Below are 25,845 nucleotides of genomic sequence, written 5' to 3'. Positions count from 1 at the left end.
GTTCCCTATACAGTGTCTTGGCTTCAGTGTCCCCTCTGCTCCACAGCGTTCCCTATACAGTGTCTTGGCTTCAGTGTCCCCTCTGCTCCACAGCGTTCCCTGTACAGTGTCCTGGCTTCATTGTCCCCTCTGCTCCACAGCGTTCCCTATACAGTGTCCTGGCTTCAGTGTCCCCTCTGCTCCACAGCGTTCCCTATACAGTGTCCTGGCTTCAGTGTCCCCTCTGCTCCACAGCGTTCCCTATACAGTGACCTGGCTTCAGTGTCCCCTCTGCTCCACAGCGTTCCCTGTACAGTGTCCTGGCTTCAGTGTCCCCTCTGCTCCACAGCGTTCCCTATACAGTGTCCTGGCTTCAGTGTCCCCTCTGCTCCACAGCGTTCCCTGTACAGTGTCCTGGCTTCAGTGCTCCACAGCGTTCCCTATACAGTGTCCTGGCTTCAGTGTCCCCTCTGCTCCACAGCGTTCCCTATACAGTGTCCTTTACATTTACTGTGTATCTGTGCTCCCCACTTTATGTGCACTATGTACAGCGCTACAGAAGACGTTAGAGCTATATAAATATTAACAAGAATAATGTGCTGCCAGTTAAAGTGGCCATACATCAGGCGACTTGGCGGCCAATTCGATTCAATAATTATCAAATCGGATGAAAGTCGTTGCCGCTAAGTGCCTGATTGACTATTCGAACAATTTCGGGCCGACATTGGTCAGATGAATTGGTCGGACATGCTACAAGATGTAAGGCCGACTCGCTCAAATCGGGTGTGCGGTAATAACAGCGAACGATATCGAGATGTGCAACGAAACAACGCTGTCCCACCACATGGGGCGCACGTATGGAGGAAGGACTGCACCCGTAGCCAGCAGTGGACAAGGACAGGTAATGTGAAGTGCACAATGCACAATAGAGGGGACAGCGTCAAGCCAGCGAGTCAGCATCACAAGGCTGATTCTGGTATATTATGTATTTATAGGATCAATCCTTTGGGCGATTGCTAGAAGTTGGAAACAACTCACTGTATTATTAGTCTGAAGATCTGAGAATTATGGATCTCATAGATCACTCTATGTAAAATACGCTACATAAATATGATGGAGAATGGGATGAATGGAGTATAATTAAAATGTACCCTAAGGCTAGTTAACACACCAGGACGTTGCTTTTTAGGGGACGTTATGGTCGCATAACGTGCCCCTAACGCAATGCCTGGTGCTCTCTGCTGTGGACGTCAGAGTGAGCCGCGTTGTGCAGCTCACTCTGGCGTCCCTGATGCCGTGATGCGTACACTTGGACGCATGCGGCATCACGTGGTCCCGCCCGGCCAATCACCGCACAGAGCGGCCGCTCCAGGAAGTAAACACTGCACGTCACTGAGTGCAGTGAATATTAATTAGCCATGTGCCCGGCCGCTCTCCGCTCCTCCCCAACGTTACTGAGCATGTGCAAGCAGTCTAACGCGGCTCTACCACTTATAAAGTACTGCATGCAGTACGTTGTCTTGTGGCGCAGCGTTACTGAGTAACGCAACGTGGGCACTGTGAACAGCCCATTGATTTTTCATTGCTGTGTGGTGCGTTACAGGCTGCTCTAACGTGCGCCTGTAACGTCCCACTGTGAAACCAGCCTAATGGAGCTACTTAAGGGAGAACTGGAGTGAGAGGTATGCGGAGGCTGCCATGTTTCCTTTTAAGCAATATCAGTTGCCTGGCAATCCTGCTGATCCTCTGCCTCTAAGACATTTAGCCCTAGACCCTGAACAAGCATGCAGCAGATCAGGTGTTTGACATAATTCTCAGATCTGATAAGATTAGCTGCATGCTTGTTTCTGGTGTGATTCTGCAGGCAGATAGCTCAGCAGGGCTGCCAGGTAACTGGTATTGCTTAAAAGGAAATCAATATGGCAGCCTCCATACAACCTCTCACTAAGGTCACCTTTAAAGAGAGACTGAAGCAAAAAAAAATTTGACATGGTTACGTTATAATTCGCTTCAGTACCCTCATCAGAAGTAAACCGCCGCATAACGAGCGCTTTAGACGCCCCAAATCCCCGGGGAGCAATCCTGCCGGCGCTTCCTGGAAGGGGCAGAGCTTTCAGCTTCAGCTCTGCCTCTACTGCTGTCAATCGCGGCAAATCGCCGCCTCTCCCCGCCCCTCTCAGTCTTCCTTCAAAGAGAGGGGCGGAGATCTGCGAAGCAATTGACGGCAGGAGAGGCAGAGCTACAGCAGGAAGCTCTGCCTCTCAGTGCAGCAAAATCCACGACCAAGTTGATTGTGGATCTTTGCCCGGGGATTTGGGGGGTCTAAACCCCTCGTTTTGCAGCAGTTTACTTCTGATGAGACGACTAAAGCGAACAACAAGGCAAAATTGGCAAATTTTATTCAAATCAGAGTTATCTGATCATTTTGTCCTTTTGCGGTTGCTAGACCTGGACTTTTTGAAAGAGCAAGTACTAATATGGTTATGAGTTTAGATTATGTTTCCTGTTCTATGATTGTTTTTTCTTATGGTACTGGATTTACAGCACAGAACTATTATTTGATACTGTGCTTTTGTAAAAATTGTCATAAGTTGGAACTGATATAACTTCTTTGGCTTTGACTTTATTCTATAATGTTCAGATGCACCGTTGTATTTGATTCTGGAGTCTATTAATAAAGACATTTGTAAAAGAAATTGATCGGGATTCGGCCTGCGGTGTCTGGGCAGCTGACAGATCTCTCTCCAATCAGATTCCATCAGAAAGAGATTTGTCTCTAGATTGAATCTGGCCATCATCTCTAGAGGCATGGCTGGCTTTAGTGGCATGTATTATTTAATGTGCTCTGCAGAGCGTTCGCAGAAATAGTGGTGCTGTGTGAATGTGTAAACGTGTTCATACGAGGCTACAGAATACACAGAAACTCCAACTGAAAACAACTTCATCTGTAATACAGGGAGGCAAAGTCTGAGCAGCTCCATAATCTCCAGCACATGGTGTGCGCCAGCTGGTGATCATGTGATGTATGCTGCTCTGCAGGACAATGTGTGGGGTGGGAGGGAGGGGAGGGCTGGCCAGTTCCTGTCCACCTTACAGACCAGAACTCAGAACTTCCTCTCTGCTCTAAAAGATGAGCAACAGCATAATAACATTAAAGAAAAACGTTTCTTTGTTACAGCTGATACAGATCCTAAAATAAATCTGCACTGTTCCTACTTCCTGATTCATGGAAGCAGACATATTGTTAACATCCTGTGCTTTCCAATGAGCTTATCTGCCATGGCAGTCATGTGACACAGGGGAGAGATCAAATTACAACTGGCGATTAGTGACAAATGAGGGGGAATTAGACAGGCTAAGCTCTCTAAATACATACAGGGTGTATTTCTCAATGTTTTCCTCCTGTCCAAGAGTTCAGGTCCACTTTAATCAGCATACTAACTCTGGCCTCCCAACAGATTCCAGAGCAACCTGTACACAAATACATAGCAGTGGCTACATCACCGCCTGCCCTAGGAACTAAGCCCCCCCTGCACCTTCTGCCCTAGACATGGGATAATGGTTCTATCCCCTTAGAAAAATACCAAATGTTCAGATGTGTCTTTTACCTCATGTAGAGTCCAGGAGTGCGATTTATCCAGAACTATGCCGTATGTGCTATAAACCAGCAGATCTGGGGGTACAGTTGGATAAATAGCTGTATATTTAGGCTGCATCTGTGCTATAAACCAGCAGATCTGGATGTACAGTTGGATAAATGGCTGTATATTTAGGCTGCATCTGTGCTATAAACCAGCCGATCTGGAGGTACAGTTGGATAAATGGCTGTATATTTAGGCTGTATCTGTGCTATAAACCAGCAGATCTGGAGGTACAGTTGGATAAATGGCTGTATATTTAGGGTGCATCTGTGCTATAAACCAGCACATCTGGAGGTACAGTTGGATAAATGGCTGTATATTTAGGCTGTATCTGTGCTATAAACCAGCAGATCTGGAGGTACAGTTGGATAAATGACTGTATATTTAGGCTGTATCTGTGCTATAAACCAGCAGATCTGGAGGTACAGTTGGATAAATGGCTGTAAATTTAGGCTGTATCTGTGCTATAAACCAGCAGATCTGGAGGTACAGTTGGATAAATGGCTGTATATTTAGGCTGTATCTGTGCTATAAACCAGCAGATCTGGAGGTACAGTTGGATAATTTGCTGTATATTAGGCTGTATCTGTGCTATAAACCAGCAGATCTAGAGGTACAGTTGGATAAATGGCTGTATATTTAGGCTGTAGCTGTGCTATAAACCAGCAGATCTGGGGGTACAGTTGGATAAATGGCTGTATATTTAGGCTGTAGCTGTGCTATAAACCAGCAGATCTGGGGGTACAGTTGGATAAATGGCTGTATATTTAGGCTGTACCTGTGCTATAAACCATCAGATCTGGTGGTACAGTTGGATAAATGGCTGTATATTTAGGCTGTAGCTGTGCTATAAACCAGCAGATCTGGGGGTACAGTTGGATAAATGGCTGTATATTTAGGCTGTACCTGTGCTATAAACCATCAGATCTGGTGGTAAAGTTGGATAAATGGCTGTATATTTAGGCTGTAGCTGTGCTATAAACCATCAGATCTGGTGGTACAGTTGGATAAATGGCTGTATATTTAGGCTGTAGCTGTGCTATAAACCAGCAGATCTGGGGGTACAGTTGGATAAATGGATGTATATTTAGGCTGTATCTGTGCTATAAACCAGCAGATCTGGAGGTACAGTTAGATAAATGGCTGTATATTTAGGCTGTATCTGTGCTATAGACCAGCAGATCTGGGGGTACAGTTGGATAAATGGCTGTATATTTAGGCTGTAGCTGTGCTATAAACCAGCAGATCTGGGGGTACAGTTGGATAAATGGCTGTATATTTAGGCTGTATCTGTGCTATAAACCAGCAGATTTGGAGGTACAGTTAGATAAATGGCTGTATATTTAGGCTGTATCTGTGCTATAGACCAGCAGATCTGGGGGTACAGTTGGATAAATGGCTGTATATTTAGGCTGTACCTGTGCTATAAACCAGCAGATCTGGGGGTACAGTTGGATAAATGGCTGTATATTTAGGCTGTATCTGTGATATAAACCATCAGATCTGGTGGTACAGTTGGATAAATGGCTGTATATATAGGCTGTATCTGTGCTATAAACCAGCAGATCTGGAGGTACAGTTGGATGAATGGCTGTATATTTAGGCTGTATCTGTGCTATAAACCATCAGATCTGGAGGTACAGTTGGATAAATGGCTGTATATATAGGCTGTATCTGTGCCATAAACCAGCAGATCTGGAGGTACAGTTGGATAAATGGCTGTATATTTAGGCTGCATCTGTGCTATAAACCAGCAGATCTGGAGGTACAGTTGGATAAATGGCTGTATATTTAGGCTGCATCTGTGATATAAACCAGCAGATCTGGAGGTACAGTTGGATAAATGGCTGTATATTTAGGCTGCATCTGTGCCATAAACCAGCAGATCTGGAGGTACAGTTGGATAAATGTCTGTATATTTAGGCTGTATCTGTGCTATAAACCAGCAGATCTGGAGGTACAGTTGGATAAATGGCTGTATATTTAGGCTGTATCTGTGCTATAGACCAGCAGATCTGGGGGTACAGTTGGATAAATGGCTGTATATTTAGGCTGTAGCTGTGCTATAAACCAGCAGATCTGGGGGTACAGTTGGATAAATGGCTGTATATTTAGGCTGTATCTGTGCTATAAACCAGCAGATCTGGAGGTACAGTTGGATAACTGGCTGTATATTTAGGCTGTATCTGTGCTATAAACCAGCAGATTTGGAGGTACAGTTAGATTAATGGCTGTATATTTAGGCTGTATCTGTGCTATAGACCAGCAGATCTGGGGGTACAGTTGGATAAATGGCTGTATATTTAGGCTGTACCTGTGCTATAAACCAGCAGATCTGGGGGTACAGTTGGATAAATGGCTGTATATTTAGGCTGTATCTGTGATATAAACCATCAGATCTGGTGGTACAGTTGGATAAATGGCTGTATATTTAGGCTGCATCTGTGCTATAAACCAGCAGATCTGGAGGTACAGTTGGATAAATGGCTGTATATTTAGGCTGCATCTGTGATATAAACCAGCAGATCTGGAGGTACAGTTGGATAAATGGCTGTATATTTAGGCTGTATCTGTGCTATAGACCAGCAGATCTGGAGGTACAGTTGGATAAATGGCTGTATATTTAGGCTGCATCTGTGATATAAACCAGCAGATCTGGAGGTACAGTTGGATAAATGGCTGTATATTTAGGCTGCATCTGTGATATAAACCAGCAGATCTGGAGGTACAGTTGGATAAATGGCTGTATATTTAGGCTGTATCTGTGCTATAAACCAGCAGATCTGGAGGTACAGTTGGATAAATGGCTGTATATTTAGGCTGCATCTGTGATATAAACCAGCAGATCTGGACGTACAGTTGGATAAATGGCTGTATATAAGGCTGCATCTGTGCTATAAACCAGCAGATCTGGAGGTACAGTTGGATAAATGGCTGTATATTTAGGCTGCATCTGTGATATAAACCAGCAGATCTGGAGGTACAGTTGGATAAATGGCTGTATATTTAGGCTGTATCTGTGCTATAAACCAGCAGATCTGGAGGTACAGTTGGATAAATGGCTGTATATTTAGGCTGTATCTGTGCTATAAACCAGCAGATCTGGAGGTACAGTTGGATAAATTGCTGTATATTAGGCTGTATCTGTGCTATAAACCAGCAGATCTAGAGGTACAGTTGGATAAATGGCTGTATATTTAGGCTGTAGCTGTGCTATAAACCAGCAGATCTGGGGGTACAGTTGGATAAATGGCTGTATATTTAGGCTGTAGCTGTGCTATAAACCAGCAGATCTGGGGGTACAGTTGGATAAATGGCTGTATATTTAGGCTGTACCTGTGCTATAAACCATCAGATCTGGTGGTACAGTTGGATAAATGGCTGTATATTTAGGCTGTAGCTGTGCTATAAACCAGCAGATCTGGGGGTACAGTTGGATAAATGGCTGTATATTTAGGCTGTACCTGTGCTATAAACCATCAGATCTGGTGGTACAGTTGGATAAATGGCTGTATATTTAGGCTGTAGCTGTGCTATAAACCATCAGATCTGGTGGTACAGTTGGATAAATGGCTGTATATTTAGGCTGTAGCTGTGCTATAAACCAGCAGATCTGGGGGTACAGTTGGATAAATGGCTGTATATTTAGGCTGTATCTGTGCTATAAACCAGCAGATCTGGAGGTACAGTTGGATAACTGGCTGTATATTTAGGCTGTATCTGTGCTATAAACCAGCAGATTTGGAGGTACAGTTAGATAAATGGCTGTATATTTAGGCTGTATCTGTGCTATAGACCAGCAGATCTGGGGGTACAGTTGGATAAATGGCTGTATATTTAGGCTGTACCTGTGCTATAAACCAGCAGATCTGGGGGTACAGTTGGATAAATGGCTGTATATTTAGGCTGTATCTGTGATATAAACCATCAGATCTGGTGGTACAGTTGGATAAATGGCTGTATATATAGGCTGTATCTGTGCTATAAACCAGCAGATCTGGAGGTACAGTTGGATGAATGGCTGTATATTTAGGCTGTATCTGTGCTATAAACCATCAGATCTGGAGGTACAGTTGGATAAATGGCTGTATATATAGGCTGTATCTGTGCCATAAACCAGCAGATCTGGAGGTACAGTTGGATAAATGGCTGTATATTTAGGCTGTGTCTGTTCTATAAACCAGCAGATCTGGATGTACAGTTGGATAAATGGCTGTATATTTAGGCTGCATCTGTGCTATAAACCAGCAGATCTGGAGGTACAGTTGGATAAATGGCTGTATATTTAGGCTGCATCTGTGATATAAACCAGCAGATCTGGAGGTACAGTTGGATAAATGGCTGTATATTTAGGCTGTATCTGTGCTATAGACCAGCAGATCTGGAGGTACAGTTGGATAAATGGCTGTATATTTAGGCTGCATCTGTGATATAAACCAGCAGATCTGGAGGTACAGTTGGATAAATGGCTGTATATTTAGGCTGCATCTGTGATATAAACCAGCAGATCTGGAGGTACAGTTGGATAAATGGCTGTATATTTAGGCTGTATCTGTGCCATAAACCAGCAGATCTGGAGGTACAGTTGGATAAATGTCTGTATATTTAGGCTGTATCTGTGCTATAAACCAGCAGATCTGGAGGTACAGTTGGATAAATGGCTGTATATTTAGGCTGCCTCTGTGATATAAACCAGCAGATCTGGACGTACAGTTGGATAAATGGCTGTATATAAGGCTGCATCTGTGCTATAAACCAGCAGATCTGGAGGTACAGTTGGATAAATGGCTGTATATTTAGGCTGTATCTGTGCTATAAACCAGCAGATCTGGAGGTACAGTTGGATAAATGGCTGTATATTTAGGCTGTATCTGTGCTATAAACCAGCAGATCTGGAGGTACAGTTGGATAAATGGCTGTATATTTAGGCTGCATCTGTGCTATAAACCAGCAGATCTGGTGGTACAGTTGGATAATTGGCTGAATATTTAGGCTGCATCTGTGCTATAAACCAGCAGATCTGGAGGTACAGTTGGATAAATGGCTGTATATTTAGGCTGCATCTGTGATATAAACCAGCAGATCTGGAGGTACAGTTGGATAAATGGCTGTATATTTAGGCTGTATCTGTGCTATAGGACCAGCAGTTCTGGAGGTACAGTTGGATAAATGGCTGTATATTTAGGCTGCATCTGTGATATAAAGCAGCAGATCTGGAGGTACAGTTGGATAAATGGCTGTATATTAGGCTGCATCTGTGCTATAAACAGCAGATCTGGAGGTACAGTTGGATAACTGGCTGTATATTTAGGCTGTATCTGTGCTATAAACCAGCAGATCTGGATGTACAGTTGGATAAATGGCTGTATATTTAGGCTGTTTCTGTGCTATAGACCAGCAGATCTGGGGGTACAGTTGGATAAATGGCTGTATATTAGGCTGTACCTGTGCTATAAACCAGCAGATCTGGAGGTACAGTTGGATAAATGGCTGTATATTTAGGCTGTGTCTGTGCTATAAACCAGCAGATCTGGTGGTACAGTTGGATAAATGGCTGTATATTTAAGCTGTATCTGTGCTATAAACCAGCAGATCTGGTGGTACAGTTGGATAAATGGCTGTACATTTAGGCTGTACCTGTGCTATAAACCAGCAGATCTGGAGGTACAGTTGGATAAATGGCTGTATATTTAGGCTGTGTATGTGCTATAAACCAGCAGATCTGGAGGTACAGTTGGATAAATTGCTATATATTTAGGCTGTATCTGTGCTGTAAACCAGCAGATCTGGAGGTACAGTTGGATAAATGGCTGTATATTTAGGCTGTATCTGTGCTATAAACCAGCAGATCTGGAGGTACAGTTGGATAAATTGCTATATATTTAGGCTGTATCTGTGCTGTAAACCAGCAGATCTGCAGGTACAGTTGGATAAATGGCTGTATATTTAGGCTGTATCTGTGCTATAAACCAGCAGATCTGGGGGTACAGTTGGATAAATGGCTGTACATTTAGGCTGTACCTGTGCTATAAACCAGCAGATCTGGAGGTACAGTTGGATAAATGGCTGTATATTTAGGCTGTGTCTGTGCTATAAACCAGCAGATCTGGATGTACAGTTGGATAAATGGCTGTATATTTAGGCTGTATCTGTGCTATAAACCAGCAGATCTGGGGGTACAGTTGGAAAAATGGCTGTATATTTAGGCTGTATCTGCTATAAACCAGCAGATCTGGAGGTACAGTTGGATAAATGGCTGTATATTTAAGCTGCATCTGTCCTATAAACCAGCAGATCTGGAGGTACAGTTGGAAAAATGGCTGTATATTTAGGCTGTATCTGTGCTATAAACCAGCAGATCTGGATGTACAGTTGGATAAATGGCTGTATATTTAGGCTGTATCTGTGCTATAAACCAGCAGATCTGGGGGTACAGTTGGAAAAATGGCTGTATATTTAGGCTGTATCTGCTATAAACCAGCAGATCTGGAGGTACAGTTGGATAAATGGCTGTATATTTAGGCTGTATCTGTGCTATACACCAGCAGATCTGGATGTACAGTTGGATAAATGGCTGTATATTTAGGCTGTATCTGTGCTATAAACCAGCAGATCTGGAGGTACAGTTGGATAAATGGCTGTATATTTAGGCTGTATCTGTGCTATAGACCAGCAGATCTGGAGGTACAGTTGGATAAATGGCTGTATATTTAGCCTGTATCTGTGCTATAAACCAGCAGATCTGGATGTACAGTTGGATAAATGGCTGTATATTTAGGCTGTAGATTTGATGATGCAGACAGTCCATGCAGCTTGCTCTGTACAGAGGGAGGCCAGTGACAAGGTAAACACGGCTGTCACTGCAGCGTGGAGCGTCACCTTTGCTCAGGAAAACTGGTTCTGTGTAGTTTCATGGGTACACGGAGGCGGCAGGTTGATGTTTGTCATCACAGTAAACACTTCCTCCCTCTGACACAGATAACCGTCTTCTGTGCACAGCAAAACAGGAAGCTGCCCCCGGGCGAGAGGCAAGCGCTTCCTGTCAGCAGCTGGCCCACAATGCCACCCTACACTCGCTGCTGTCACCAGCAGGGCATGAGGTCTCTCTCCAATGGGATCACAGACCGCAATAACAACTCAAAGATGTTCTAGCCTATCTGTACTCTACGTGGATATATCCAGTAATGGCTTTAAGTGCATCAATTGTGTAAAATGCTTTTCTGGTGCAGCCAATTCACACCGTTCGCTTCCAGATTTGCTGTTGTGTTCGGGATCCAATGAGGAGCTAGCTTATGGTCAGGTGGGTCTGGGCGTGGCTACATTTCCATAGCAGAGAGTTTATCCTCCTCATTTGTGACTAATCATAAGTTGTAATTTGATCCATCAGCTGTGTCAGCTGACTACCTCGGCAGAGCAGCTAACTGGTAAACACAGGATGATAATATGTCAGCTTCCATGAAAGCAGGAAGTAGACACACTTCAGATGTATTGCAGGATATGTATCAGCTGTAACCAAGAAATGTTTTTCTTTCAAGGTTATTATGCTGCTTATCTTTTGAGCAAAGATTAAGTTCTGATTTCAGGTGCGCTTTAATTGCTCACTATCTACTTCCTGTGAACTGCAAGTCCTGCCTCCCGATGTAAACAGATGGCATTTACTGCAAAGGTGGGATGCTGGGAAATGTAATCTGATCTATGGTGGTTCTGGATAGTGTACTGGTTAGGGGCACTGCCTCTGACATGGGAAACCAGGGTTCAAATCCTGGCCAGGGCCCATTGAGGGCGTCCTTGGACACGACGGCCTACATAAAATCCCTGGATCAACATCATTAGGCATTACCTAGTAATTGTAGCCATGGATGTCTTTCAACGCAAGGAAAGCATCTAAGCCCCCTTTAAATGCAGGTATAGAATTTGCCATAACGACTTCCTGTGGCAATGCATTCCACATCTTAATCACTCTTACTGTAAAGAACCCTTTCCTAAATAAATGGCTAAAACGTTTTTCCTCCATGCGCAGATCATGTCCTTTAGTCCTTTGTGTAGGCCTAGGGACAAAAAGCTCATCCGCCAAGCTATTATATAGCCCTCTGATGTATTTATACATATTATTGTGCTCCATACTTTGGCTGTCACGTGCGCACTCTAGACCCGCCCACCTGCTGCATCCACAGAGGAGAGGAAGGAAGTTGTACTGCAGTGACATAATGCTGGTATTCTGTATTTCTATACGCTGCTTCTATACACTGATCACGAGATAAGAATTTGCCTTGTTCCATCTCCGGCTTAGCTGGGCTTTAATAATCCTGTCTGGATATTCCCGGTAGCCCTGCTCTCTAGCCTTGGGGACCCCGTACCTCCGCGCTCGGCATTGTGGGTACCAGTATGCTGCTCTCATCTTATGCTGCTGTAAGCAGAGATCTCACACAACCTCTGAAATGGCAGAAACGGAAATGATGTTTCCACTTCATCAAGCAAAGTAGTGGTGTGGCAGCATACAGTGCGAGAGCACAGCGCACAGCGTTCTATGACATCACACCAGCACGTGATGACAGAGGGGGCTCAGCCATGCTGTATACAATGTATATAGCCTCTCCAGGAGGATGCAGGACTTCTCAGTGAGGAGAGAGAAGGGTTAATGACCATGTGACCTCTAGGAATTCCTTTGTCCTGGAAGGCAGGGAAGAATTGGGGGTAGGGAAGGCTACAGCTGAGTCTGTCTGTGGTCACAGCTGTTCAGCTAATACAATATGACCCTGGAAACCACAGCTGCTGCATTCAGTAGCTACAGCCCTCCAACAGTCACAGCTACTGTCCCCCAGCACCGTAACAGCTACAGTCCCCCAGCACCGCCACAGCTACAGTCCCCCAGCACCGCCACAGCTACAGTCCCCCAGCACCGCCACAGCTACAGTCCCCCAGCACCGCCACAGCTACAGTCCCCCAGCACCGTAACAGCTACAGTCCCCCAGCACCGCCACAGCTACAGTCCCCCAGCACCGCCACAGCTACAGTCCCCCAGCACCGCCACAGCTACAGTCCCCCAGCACCGCCACAGCTACAGTCCCCCAGCACCGTAACAGCTACAGTCCCCCAGCACCGCCACAGCTACAGTCCCCCAGCACCGCCACAGCTACAGTCCCCCAGCACCGCCACAGCTACAGTCCCCCAGCACCGCCACAGCTACAGTCCCCCAGCACCGCCACAGCTACAGTCCCCCAGCACCGCCACAGCTACAGTCCCCCAGCACCGCCACAGCTACAGTCCCCCAGCACCGCCACAGCTACAGTCCCCCAGCACCGCCACAGCTACAGTCCCCCAGCACCGCCACAGCTACAGTCCCCCAACACCGCCACAGCTACAGTCCCCCAACACCGCCACAGCTACAGTCCCCCAGCACCGCCACAGCTACAGTCCCCCAGCACCGCCACAGCTACAATCCCCCAGCACCGCCACAGCTACAGTCCCCCAGCACCGCCACAGCTACAGTCCCCCAACACCGCCACAGCTACAGTCCCCCAACACTGCCACAGCTACACTCCCCCAACAATGCCACAGCTACAGTACCCCCAAAACTGTCACAGTCCGCCCCATACCACCACAGCCACACAAAATGTAACACAACTACAGTCCTTCAACACCGCTACAGCCCCCAATACTGTCACAGACACACATATTCAGTGTTGGGAGACCTTGGGTAAGACTCCCTAACAGCTACTGCCTACTGGGTGCGCTCTAGTGGCTGCAGCTCTGGTGCTTTGAGTCCAACTGGAGAAAAGCGCAATATAAATGTGTCTGGTCTTGTCTTTCATGGCCACGTGACTTAAGGTGTGTACACATGCACTACTGCCGCCAACTATGGGTCTGCCAGACGCTCCCGCTGGGCGAACGTTCTGCCGACAGTAGCACGTGTGTACACGCTGTCGGCAGAATGATAAGGCTGTTTCTGAACGATCCGCTGAGCGGGAGGGTCTGGCGGACCGGTCGTTGGCAGTGCGTGTGTACGCACCTTAAAGGGGAATGTTTCAGACTAACTAGAAGCCTACAGGCAACGGTAGGTCAGAGAAAATGACATCGGCCTATTTGGAGAGGATCTTCTTTCCTCTACAACCAGGGCTGTGGAGTCGGAGTTGGAGTCGAGGCAATTTTGGGCACCCGGAGTCGGAGTTTCAGAAACTGAGGAGTTGTAGTCGGAAGATTTTTGTACCTGTCTACAATTTCCATTTTTTATAAGTGTAATGTGTTAAATATAATTAGTGCTCTCCCCAGACTCTCCACTCGGCTAATTTTGGTGAGCACCCGGCTGTCATCGGCTCACCTCCTCCTATGCTGTAAGTGGAGTTACACCATCCCAGCATTCCCCCCTCGCAACCCACCCAGCTACTTTTTCATGCCATCCGGCTGGAAAAAAGTTCTGAGGAGAACACTGGTATTATTCAATTAAATGTATGAAACTGTTTTGAGCGAATGCTTTATAAGGCCTATATATTATAGCACTACAATGTCATGCCCATACTGGCCTCATCTAGCCGTGGAGCTCCACCCCTTCCTGTTGTGCTCCATGCACTGGCAGCATCATCATAGATAAGCAGGAAGGGGCGGAGCAGAGCTCGAGGTCAGAGGAGTCACGGCCTGAACTCGGAGTCCTCCTGGAACCGGAGCCCCCAATCACATGGAGTATAACAAAGGTATTCCAGGCCTGCTGCAGGCCTCACTTATGCACAGTATTAGTTTACCAAGGCTCTGATATGCTGTCTGAGCAGAGCTGGTTAGAGTCAGTGTGAGATTCCGCGCAGCTCCAGCTGTCACTTCTGGCATGTGTGACGCAGCAGCAGAGAAGCATGTCAGCCATGTCACCATCACACAGCGTCTATTGCACAACATACGTATTAATAGCCGTGACAGAGCCGCCCACAGGCGTCCCAGCACAGCGCCGCACATGTCACGGGGGCGAGCGGCACAAATAGCACAACTATTCCAATACGCCTTCTATAGAGCCAATCAGGACAGATCCACAGCTGATTCCAGCAAAGACACCAGTACTGAGGTCCCCACAGAGCAGAACCAGGACTCCCAACCTCGGTCCAAGCAAGCCAATGGCATCGGCACGAGTCGCCACCTGCTGGGCTGTATGCGAACTGCGCTTACAGGACACACGAGACCCCTATGTGTAAGTTACTGCAGATTACAGCTAGGTGCAGGTTAGGGTTGGGGGAAGAGTTTTCGTTTTTTACTAACAGTATTGGGATTAAAATTGTGTATGCACCTTAAAGAGAAACCGTGACCAAGAATGGAACTTCATCCCAATCAATAGCTGATGCTCCCTTTTACATGAGAAATCTATTCCTTTTCACAAACAGACCATCAGGGGGCGCTGTATGGCTGATATTGTGGTGAAAGCCCTCCCACAAGAAACTGAGGACCGTGGTACTCCTGGCAGTTTCCTGTCTGTGAAACTTGTTGCATTGTGGGAAATAGCTGTTTACAGCCGTTTCCAACTGCCAAAAAAGCAAGCAGCAGCTACATCACCTGCCAGCAGTAAAAATGTCACCATGTAATAAATGTTAGAATGTAAATCAGGGATTTAAAAGTTTTTACAATGGGCAAACACTGACTAAATTATTTATACGTAATTGTAAAAATGAAGCACTTTTTTATTACATTATCTTCACTGGAGTTCCTCTTTAAAGGACCTCTCCAGCAAAAAAAAGTAAACAGCTAAAATCTGACACAACTGACAGGTTTTGGACTAGTCCATCTCCTCATGGGAGGATATCTCATTTTTTTTTTTTTTTTCAAAATCATTTCCTGAACAGCAGTTGATAAGGGCCTAAACCCACTAACGCAGCTGTGTCCGCTTCAGCATCTGTAACATTGATGTGTAACTGAAAAGTGGACACAACTATGTTAGTGGGCTTAGGTCCAAAATCTAATTGCCAAAACAGTGTGCAAGCAAGCAGGGAGGTTGGCATCTTACTAATTTGTCAGTTAAGCTGCCATTGAGGAAATTCTTTTGAAAACAAAAGAAAGACTGAGAATCCCCCATGAAGAGATGGACTCGTCCAAAACATGTCTGTTCTGTCAGATTATAACTGCTTAATTTTTCGCTGGAGTGGTACGTGGCTGGGTAGTTTACTGGTTAAGGGCTCTGCCTCTGACACAGGAGTTCAGAGTTCAAATCTCGGCTCTTCCTGTTCAGTAAGCCAGCACCTATTCAGTAGGAGACCTTGGGCAAGACTCCCTAACAGGGCTGCTGAGTACAGAGCACCCCCTAGTGGCTACAGCTCTGGCACTTTGAGTCCACAAGGAGAAAAGCACAATAAAAATTATTTGTCTTGTAACTGTTCAGGAGTCTGATAGACTGAGTCTTTCTCTTCTTGTTCAGCAAGAAGTTTTGAATGACTTCTTGCTTTTACTGCGCAACCTTCTACTGCTTCTGTTCAGTAACTCACATTAGGCAAATCACATTTCATTCTCTGTGCAATTTAGACCTCCTGATCTAGAGAAGTTAACCCAGCAATCAGTGGGTCGGTCTACAGCAGAGTCTTTGGTTGCTGAAACTTGGGATATGCTGGTAAATAGCGCTGAAGCGTATATGGGTGTTAGAATGATTTACTGACACACTGAAGGGACAGGCACTTGATCAGATGTAAGTGTCACGCCATCATAGACGTGGGTACACTGATACCGCTGTCCAGTCTGATCTCTCACCAATCGTGAAATCATTCAAAACAATCACTTTCCACCAGAAAAGCCTCATATCTGCCTGTGTGTAGCAAGCTTTATCCCCACCTGCTATCTAATAAATAAATTTAACAACCTACACGCCATGGCTTCATTCTCATCTGCAAAAACAGCCAAGACACATGAAGCAGATTTAGGGAAGCAGCGCACTTTTATATTTATGTGTACTATTATTAGCAAAACAAAAAGAGGAACGAATTGACTCCAAATCAGAATGCGATTTTTTCCAGAATTTGGACCTGATGTGGCCCGAATGCAAAAAAAAAGTGACATACTTTCCCAGGTAGAGGCCTTTAGGTAGTCCCGAGGCCTCCGGTGTCCTCAGCCCCTCTGCTGACCTGCACAACCCCTCTGAACATACCAGACAAGAGCTCGTCAGAAGTTATCGTGGCATCGGTGTTCTGCATGCACTAATGCACAGTACGACCACGCCTGCACAGAGGAACAGGAGCCACGTGTCCACAGGCTCACAGCGTCTGCGAGGGCTCGTACATGAAGGAGAACATATCAGACAAGAGCTCGTCAGATGTTATCGTGTCATCGTGGCCTGAGCTGGAGGCACATGTCCACAACCTCTGTGAGGGCTCCTACACGAAGGAGAACATATCAGAAAAGCTCTAGTATATGTTCAGAGGGTCCATGTGTGGCAACGGTGGGGTCAAGCAGGAGATGGGAAGCTTCCCTCTACCTAAAGAAGTAAAACTTTTTAGGTGGGCCACCTCGGCTTCTGTAGAGGATGTGTAAGTGAACCCATAGAACAACCTGCTTCCTTGCACGACTTTGCATAAATTATGAATTAGTAAAGCACAAGGCATCTGGCATTGGATGCAGCAGTCCTCTCCAGTGTGTGATTGCCCCATCAATCTATCACAATAGAGTCACGCCAATCATCTCGGCACTCACCTTGAACCGTTTGTCCTGCAGAACCTTTTTGATTGCCACCAGTTCCCCCGAGTCACACAGCTTGGCCTGGTAGACCACACCGAAGGAGCCGTTCCCAATCACCTTGGTGTCTGTGTAGCTGACCTCTTGCTGCCGGTCTGGACCCTGGCCTGGCGTGGCCACCACAGTGGTAACTTTGCTGCCATCCTTGTCTCCTGAGGGAACAAGAGGAGGAGAGTTCAGAAAACGTGAGAAATACAATCAGTATAAGGAGGAATCTACAGACATGCAGAGGTCACAACACAGAGGCACCCAACACTTCTTTTCTCCAAGCAATACTGCGCTCTCATGTAGCAACTTCGTATTCTGTAATGAGATCATTCAAAAGAAAAAAACATAGCGTAATACTGTATTAATATAATTGTCTCTTATTCAAATTCACCCCAGTGTCACATAGCCACTTGTGTTTCCATCCACCAGGTATCACAGGTCCTCACCATATATCATAGCTGCCAGATCTCAGACAGCAATAGCAACCACATAACAATCACCGCTCTTCCCACAATGCCCAGTGATGGAAATCGCCTCCTAGTGCATACACCAGAAACAGGGTCTTACCATACAGTATTCTCCCCAGGCTCTTTTAGGCGGGCGCTCCACCTGGCTAGTTTTGTTGAGCACCCGGCTGTTATCAGCTCACCTCCTCCTATGTTGTAAGCAGAGTTGCGCACAGAAGCACCTGCCCTGTATTCTCTCATTACGCCCCACCCGGCTAATTTTTCATGCCACCCGGCTGGAAAAGATTTCTGGGGAGAACACTGCCATATATTCTAGCTGCCAGGGAACAGACAGCAAAAAAAAAGCCTTAAACCCCACGGTGTAGCTTCCTCTCCTTGTGCATCTGTTATACCATCACCAGTGGCCTCTCACCTTACTGATTGCTGTCCAGGTTATAAGACAGCAGCCACACTTGTGTTTATCGCAGGCCGTCTCCAAAGCACAACTTCAGCAGAACGGATCACTGTTCCTAATGGTAGAGCTCGCAGCTTCACATCTCATGCAGTGTGCCTAGTAACTAAAAGGAGCTTATAGTGTAAAATGTACTATTTAGTTTAAAACTTTAAAAGTAGTGCACTCACATTCCCACAATAAAATCACGCATATCACAATCCAGATTTCACCGTGCCGACTTGCCGCTCCACCCAATGCGTTTCGTACATCAGTACTCATCGGGGGCTGGGCAGTGTGCACCCAACACTTCTGTTCTGCTTGTGCTCCGCTAAGACAGATCTACAAGTCCTGTCTCCCTATTCTGCCATACGGTATGAGGTACCTCCATCCGTCACTGCAGAGGCTCACATGGCAATAGTGTGGGGCAACTGAAGTGAATGCTTATCCCGGCTCAGCAAAGCTGTCAGAGAAAAGACAGGCTTCTCAGGTGTCAAAGAGAGAGGGGTATGGAGGCAGCCATATTTATTTGCATTTAAGCTATACCAGTTGCCTGGCAGTCCTGCTGATCCTCTGCCTCTAACACTTTTACCCATAGCCCCTGAACAAGCATGCAGCAGATCAGATGCCTATGCCTCAAGTCTGACTGGATTCAGGGTAGTGACACACTACTGCAGCAAAAGAGATCAGTAGGGCTGCTAGGTAACTGGTATTGTTTATAAGGAAACAAATATGGCAGCCTCCATATCCCTATCACCTCAGGATAATGGTTGGATAAGGAGGTGGACGGTCGTTTCTGCGCACATCACGGGTTTGTCTGAACAACCAATCGCTACGGACAAACGCTCATCCCCACTTTCTGGAAACAAAAGGTGGCGCCAGAGAACCACTGTACACTCGTCTGATACTTTACCAATCTAGACAAGTCCATCCCAATGAAGGTTGCCCGGGTGACAGGGTGTGAACCAGGCATCGCACGTATGCTTCTCCATTATAGGGTACCAACCAGGCCACAAGGCTGCACGCCAGGCCGCCCTATTAACCTGGTAGTATCGGCCGCTCACACAAATCGTGAGGTGAACGAAATGCAGAGTTTCACAATAAAAGAATTCTGCAGCTTGGAAACGGACCAATCAAGTGACTGGCCCATCAGTGAACAGCATGCGTTTACATCAGCTCAGAATTCTCAGCATCACAAAGACCATCTCTTGCCTCAAATGGAGCTCCTGTGAGTCTCAGCGAGGCCTCCTAATTGGAGGAGAAGACAACGGCTGAATGACCAAACCACCTCCTCACCTCCCGTACCACCACTGCCTGTCCTCTGAGCTGCTGGAGTGTTTCTGCTGCAGAGGTCAGATATGACAGAAGCGAGCTGCAATGTGATCTAGAAGAGTCTCACTACCCTTGCTGCCAGGAATGGCTCAGGTAATGGTCTCCAGCACTGTAACTGAGCAGCACCGCAGGCACGAGTCTGGGGGCGGGGTCCTGTGACTTCATCTGTCAGTCTCAGCCATTATCGCTCCCCAGCAGGTGAGGGGGATCCGCACTGCTCTCCATGGCTTATTATCCAGCCTGGCACTAATTAGGTGAAGGCTCATTGCGCAGCTAGAAACAGCCTTTCATGCACGGCACAGCTGGAGACCGCCACGCTGGGGCGCTGACCGGCAGCACAGAGCCGCACTAATGATATTCCCTCTTATATAAGGTGCGAGCGCTGCAGAGCACAGCACAAAGTACCATTACAGGCAATTTATAGTCTTCTCATATACAGGCAATGCCATTACCTCAACGTAAACCATGTTACTGAAACCTGCACTGCCGTTTATGCTGCTCTCTGGCCACAGGTCATGTGACTGAGGTCACGTGACTCCACCTCCAAATACTTGCCATGCTTTGCCCACATTACAGAGGCTCCCAGCAGCATCTAGAGGTTTTCCGGAACAGGGCTCCCACATCATCACAGCCTCCTGCCTGGGAGGAGGTGTGGCACTTGGAGGGAGTATATGGTTTATACAGAACCAACATCCCGCCCCTGCTGTGTTTCTATAGGTGTGGCTTCAGCTTGAAAGGTTCGGACTTGTGGTGCAGGGATTTGTGGGAGGGGCAAGCAAGGCTACTGTTCCCTATGGGAGGGAGTGGCGGAATACGATGGTATACGGAGCAGGTAACTGAACAGAGCTGATAAACAGCCTGTGCACTGGGTTACTATGCAATCTAACTGGCCCTGCACAGTCTGTGCACTGGGTTACCACGCAAGCTAACTGACCCTGCACAGCCTGTGCACTGGGTTACCGTGCAAGCTAACTGGCCCTGCACAGCCTGTGCACTGGGTTACCATTCAAGCTAACTGGCCCTGCACAGCCTGTGCACTGGGTTACCATGCAAGCTAACTGGCCCTGCACAGCCTGTGCACTGGGTTACCATGCACGCTAACTGGCCCTGCACAGCCTGTGCACTGGGTTACCATGCACGCTAACTGGCCCTGCACAGCCTGTGCACTGGGTTACCATACAAGCTAACTGGCCCTGCACAGCCTGTGCACTGGGTTACCATACAAGCTAACTGGCCCTGCACAGCCTGTGCACTGGGTTACCATACAAGCTAACTGGCCCTGCACAGCCTGTGCACTGGGTTACCATACAAGCTAACTGGCCCTGCACAGCCTGTGCACTGGGTTACCATACAAGCTAACTGGCCCTGCACAGCCTGTGCACTGGGTTACCATACAAGCTAACTGGCCCTGCACAGCCTGTGCACTGGGTTACCATACAAGCTAACTGGCCCTGCACAGCCTGTGCACTGGGTTACCATACAAGCTAACTGGCCCTGCACAGCCTGTGCACTGGGTTACCACGCAAGCTAACTGGCCCTGCACAGCCTGTGCACTGGGTTACCATGCAAGCTAACTGGCCCTGCACAGCCTGTGCACTGGGTTACCATGCAAGCTAACTGGCCCTGCACAGCCTGTGCACTGGGTTACCATACAAGCTAACTGGCCCTGCACAGCCTGTGCACTGGGTTACCATACAAGCTAACTGGCCCTGCACAGCCTGTGCACTGGGTTACCATACAAGCTAACTGGCCCTGCACAGCCTGTGCACTGGGTTACCATACAAGCTAACTGGCCCTGCACAGCCTGTGCACTGGGTTACCATACAAGCTAACTGGCCCTGCACAGCCTGTGCACTGGGTTACCATACAAGCTAACTGGCCCTGCACAGCCTGTGCACTGGGTTACCACGCAAGCTAACTGGCCCTGCACAGCCTGTGCACTGGGTTACCACGCAAGCTAACTGGCCCTGCACAGCCTGTGCACTGGGTTACCACGCAAGCTAACTGGCCCTGCAGAGCCTGTGCACTGGGTTACCATGCAAGCTAACTGGCCCTAAGCTAACTGGCTCTGCACAGCCTGTGCACTGGGTTACCACGCAAGCTAACTGGCCCTGCACAGCCTGTGCACTGGGTTACCACGCAAGCTAACTGGCCCTGCACAGCCTGTGCACTGGGTTACCATGCAAGCTAACTGGCCCTGCACAGCCTGGGCACTGGGTTACCATGCAAGCTAACTGGCCCTGCACAGCCTGTGCACTGGGTTACCATGCAAGCTAACTGGCCCTGCACAGCCTGTGCACTGGGTTACCACTCACAGAGACAGCAGCAGCTGCAGAAGAAATTGCTTTTCAGCCGTTTATCGACCACAGCCTGAGCTGCAGCCGCTCTGCTGCTGTTCCACTGAAATAAGTGGCAGAGGTTCAGCTAAGTGGTTACATGGCGGTTTGCAAAGCAATTCTCCATTTGGTCCTTTCTGAGCACACGGCAGGGACTGCCACACTGCTCTTCTGAGCTGAAATACAGACAAGTGCAATGAGAGCTGGGCAGAAGGGGAGCCAGCCTTCGGGTCATGTGACATCTCGGCTGCCAATGCCCACCCCGGAAGATATGGACTGTGCCCCGGCTACAGATGCCAAAGACTACCCCGGAGGAGATGGACTGTCCCCCGGCTACAGATGCCAAAGACTAACCCAGAGGAGATGGAATGTCCCCCGGCTACCAATGTCGAAGACCGCCCCGGAAGAGATGGATTGTCCCCCGGCTACAGATGCCAAAGACTACCCCGGAAGAGATAAATTGTCCCCTGGCTACTGATGCTGAAGACCACCCTGGAAGAGATGGATTGTCCCCCGCTACTGAAGACTATCCCGAAGGAGATGAATTATCCCCCGGCTACAGATGCTGAAGACCACCCCGGAAGAGATGGATTGTCCCCTGGCTACTGATGCTGAAGACCGCCTTGGAAGAGATGGGACTGTGCCCCAGCTACTAATGCTGAAGACCAGCCCAGAAGAGACGGATTGTCCCCCGGCTACAGATGCTGAAGACCACCCCGGAAGAGATGGATTGTCCCCTGGCTACTGATGCTGAAGACCGCCTTGGAAGAGATGGGACTGTGCCCCAGCTACTAATGCTGAAGACCAGCCCAGAAGAGACGGATTGTCCCCTGGCTACTGATGCTGAAGACCGCCTTGGAAGAGATGGGACTGTGCCCCAGCTACTAATGCTGAAGACCAGCCCAGAAGAGACGGATTGTCCCCCGGCTACTGATGCTGAAGACCGCCTTGGAAGAGATGGGACTGTGCCCCAGCTACTAATGCTGAAGACCAGCCCAGAAGAGACGGATTGTCCCCCGGCTACAGATGCTGAAGACCGCCCCGGAAGAGATGGACTGTGCCCCGACTATAGATGCTGAAGATCACCCCAGAAGAGATGGATTGTCCCCCGGCCACTGATGCTGAAGACCGCCCTGGAAGAAATGGACTGTCCTCTGGCTACTAATGCTGAAGACCACACCGGAAGAGACGGATTGTCCCCCGGCTACTGATGCTGAAGACCTCCCCGGAAGAGATGGACTGTGCCCCGACTATAGATGCTGAAGATCACCCCAGAAGAGATGGATTGTCCCCCGGCCACTGATGCTGAAGACCGCCCTGGAAGAAATGGACTGTCCTCTGGCTACTAATGCTGAAGACCACACCGGAAGAGACGGATTGTCCCCCGGCTACTGATGCTGAAGACCACCCCGGAAGAGATGGACTGTGCCCCGACTATAGATGCTGAAGATCACCCCAGAAGAGATGGATTGTCCCCCGGCCACTGATGCTGAAGACCGCCCTGGAAGAAATGGACTGTCCTCTGGCTACTAATGCTGAAGACCACACCGGAAGAGACGGATTGTCCCCCGGCTACTGATGCTGAAGACCACCCCGGAAGAGATGGACTGTGCCCCGACTATAGATGCTGAAGATCACCCCAGAAGAGATGGATTGTCCCCCGGCCACTGATGCTGAAGACCGCCCTGGAAGAAATGGACTGTCCTCTGGCTACTAATGCTGAAGACCACACCGGAAGAGACGGATTGTCCCCCGGCTACTGATGCTGAAGACCTCCCCGGAAGAGATGGACTGTCATCGGCTACTGATGCTGAAGACCCCTCAGAGGAGATGGATTGTCCCCTGGCTACAGATGCTGAAGACCTCCCCGGAAGAGATGGATTGTTCCCCGGCTACTTCAGGTAATGGGATAGACCTGCAGATCAGCACGGCGGGCCTATAAAGAACATCTCACCTGACTCACCAGACGATACAATCCCCATCCAGCCACCACTCAGTACAACACGTAGGCTCTCTGCCACAGGACATTCCTGAAACTTGTTGTTCGAAGATTTACAGGCCGACAACAAATTCAGCACAGCTCTGTTTACTTCATAACAGGATAGAGGCCTGCCAGGCGGCCTTTCATCTAACATGTGGCCGACTCGTCCACAGATGGGGTTTGAGGTGCAGACCGCACACGTCACACGGGGAGGAGGGATAGAGAGGAGAAAAGAGAGCGAGATGGAGGGGGGGGGGGGGGTATACAAGAGTACTGGAGAAAGCTGTAGGGACAGTAAACTGAGCGACAGAAGGTGATCACCAGAGAAGGAGGGAGAAAGCTGGTGGTTTCAGCACCATTAGTTCGAGCATGTGGACATCTATCAGCAGTGAGCTGGTGGACAGGCTGTTGGATGCCAAGTTGGAGGCACAGATGAGGACAATAAAACGAGAGTGTAAGACAGTCGTTTATTAGGAGAGTTGGGGTGGGGGCAGGGGAGGTTAGATTTTTTAAATGGTGTAGGAAGATTACGTTTAGACATGAGGAATGGAATTTTTGTTTAGGAGGTGAGGTAAGGGGTAGACGTCAGGAAGGAGTTTTTCATCTACAGGAGCGGTAAGGGGTAGAAGCCAGGAAGGAGTTTATCTACAGGTGAGGTAAGAGGTAGATACCAGGAAGGAGTTTTTCATCTACAGGAGCGGTAAGGGGTAGAAGCCAGGAAGGAGTTTATCTACAGGTGAGGTAAGAGGTAGATACCAGGAAGGAGTTTTTTCTCTACAGGTGAGGAAAGAGGTACACGCCAGGAAGGAGTTTTTTAATTGCAGGTGAGGTAAGGGGTAGACACCAGGAAGGAGTATTTATCTACAGGTGAGGTAAGGGGTAGACACCAGGAAGGAGTTTTTTATCTACAGGTGAGGTATAAGTTAGAGGCCAGGAAGGAGTTTCCTACAGGCACTGTGGTGTTCTTCCACATCCCAGAAACATACTGGTACACCAACTGTCTTCTCACTAAACTGGCCTTAAAGTGAGCTACGGTGAAAGCTGCAACAAAAAACAGATACTTGCCTATAAAGAGGGAGGCCTCTGGATGCTGAGGATGTGGAGCGTGGGCCCGTCACATATCCGGCCTCTGGATGCTGAGGATGTGGAGCGTGGGCGCGTCACATATCCGGACCTCTGGATGCTGAGGATGCGGAGCGCGGGCGCGTCACATATCCGGCCTCTGGATGCTGAGGATGCGGAGCGCGGGCGCGTCACATATCCGGCCTCTGGATGCTGAGGATGCGGAGCGCGGGCGTGTCACATATCTGACAAACTTGTGCGTGGCTACGGTGGGGCGAGGAGGGAACGGGAAGTCTCTGGACTATCTACAGGCTTAGCTCTATCTAGGTAAGGCCTCTTTCCCACAAAAGGCTGAACTGCTCCTCTGTGGAGGGACACCTCTCCTGAGACTAACGCGTGTACAGCGGCCTCCTTCCTTCCCTTATACAATAGTGCTTCTGGTTTATAAAAAGTTAATTAAAAAAAAGCACCTTTAATGTCCAACCACACACAGTATTGGCTGCGCAGGTGGCCTCCCTAACAGACAGGACTGCTCTGGCGTCTCGGATTTAGAAGCGGCTGAATATCTGGTAAGGATCTGGTAATGTGCTTACAATGCGATGCTTATCAGGTGTTACATCACAGACACTGCCCATCTATGCAGAGCCCAGCGCTGCCAGCACTCCCCCTGCAGCCCTGACCCCCTCAGATTACTGGGTAATAGTTAACAGGATTAGCAGAATCACTGCCAGTGGGTGAGAGGTGAGGAGATTGGGAGAGTCACATGTGAGGGCAGTCTGGACCATAAGATACTGATACAGCAGATACCGTCCAGCCAGAAAGTACAGAGAGAAGTCCCTCCCGTACAGACACATCACAGCAACATGCCGAGGCAACGTCCTGATCCCAGAGACCTCAGCTGTCATCACACTAGAGTGGCAGGGGTACGGCTAGGCATACA

The 25,845-nt window shown here is 48.1% G+C and overlaps 1 protein-coding gene across 6 annotated transcripts in view; it reads right to left on the bottom strand.

Moving 5' to 3' along the window:
* The window catches only part of GSK3B (glycogen synthase kinase 3 beta), a 167,868-nt gene that overhangs the window by 60,702 nt on the left and 81,321 nt on the right, over positions 1–25,845 (bottom strand). For all 6 annotated transcript variants that reach the window (XM_068270966.1, XM_068270964.1, XM_068270965.1 and 3 more), the window contains exon 2: positions 17,268–17,461. In XM_068270966.1, coding sequence (XP_068127067.1) covers positions 17,268–17,461 — 194 coding nt within the window. The remainder of the gene's footprint in view (positions 1–17,267; positions 17,462–25,845) is intronic.

Source organism: Hyperolius riggenbachi, chromosome 2 (assembly GCF_040937935.1).
Source record: "Hyperolius riggenbachi isolate aHypRig1 chromosome 2, aHypRig1.pri, whole genome shotgun sequence".
NCBI classification, from domain to species: Eukaryota; Metazoa; Chordata; class Amphibia; order Anura; family Hyperoliidae; genus Hyperolius; species Hyperolius riggenbachi.
Note: the sequence above shows the minus strand (reverse complement) of the source record. Positions and strands in the feature narration are given on the sequence as shown.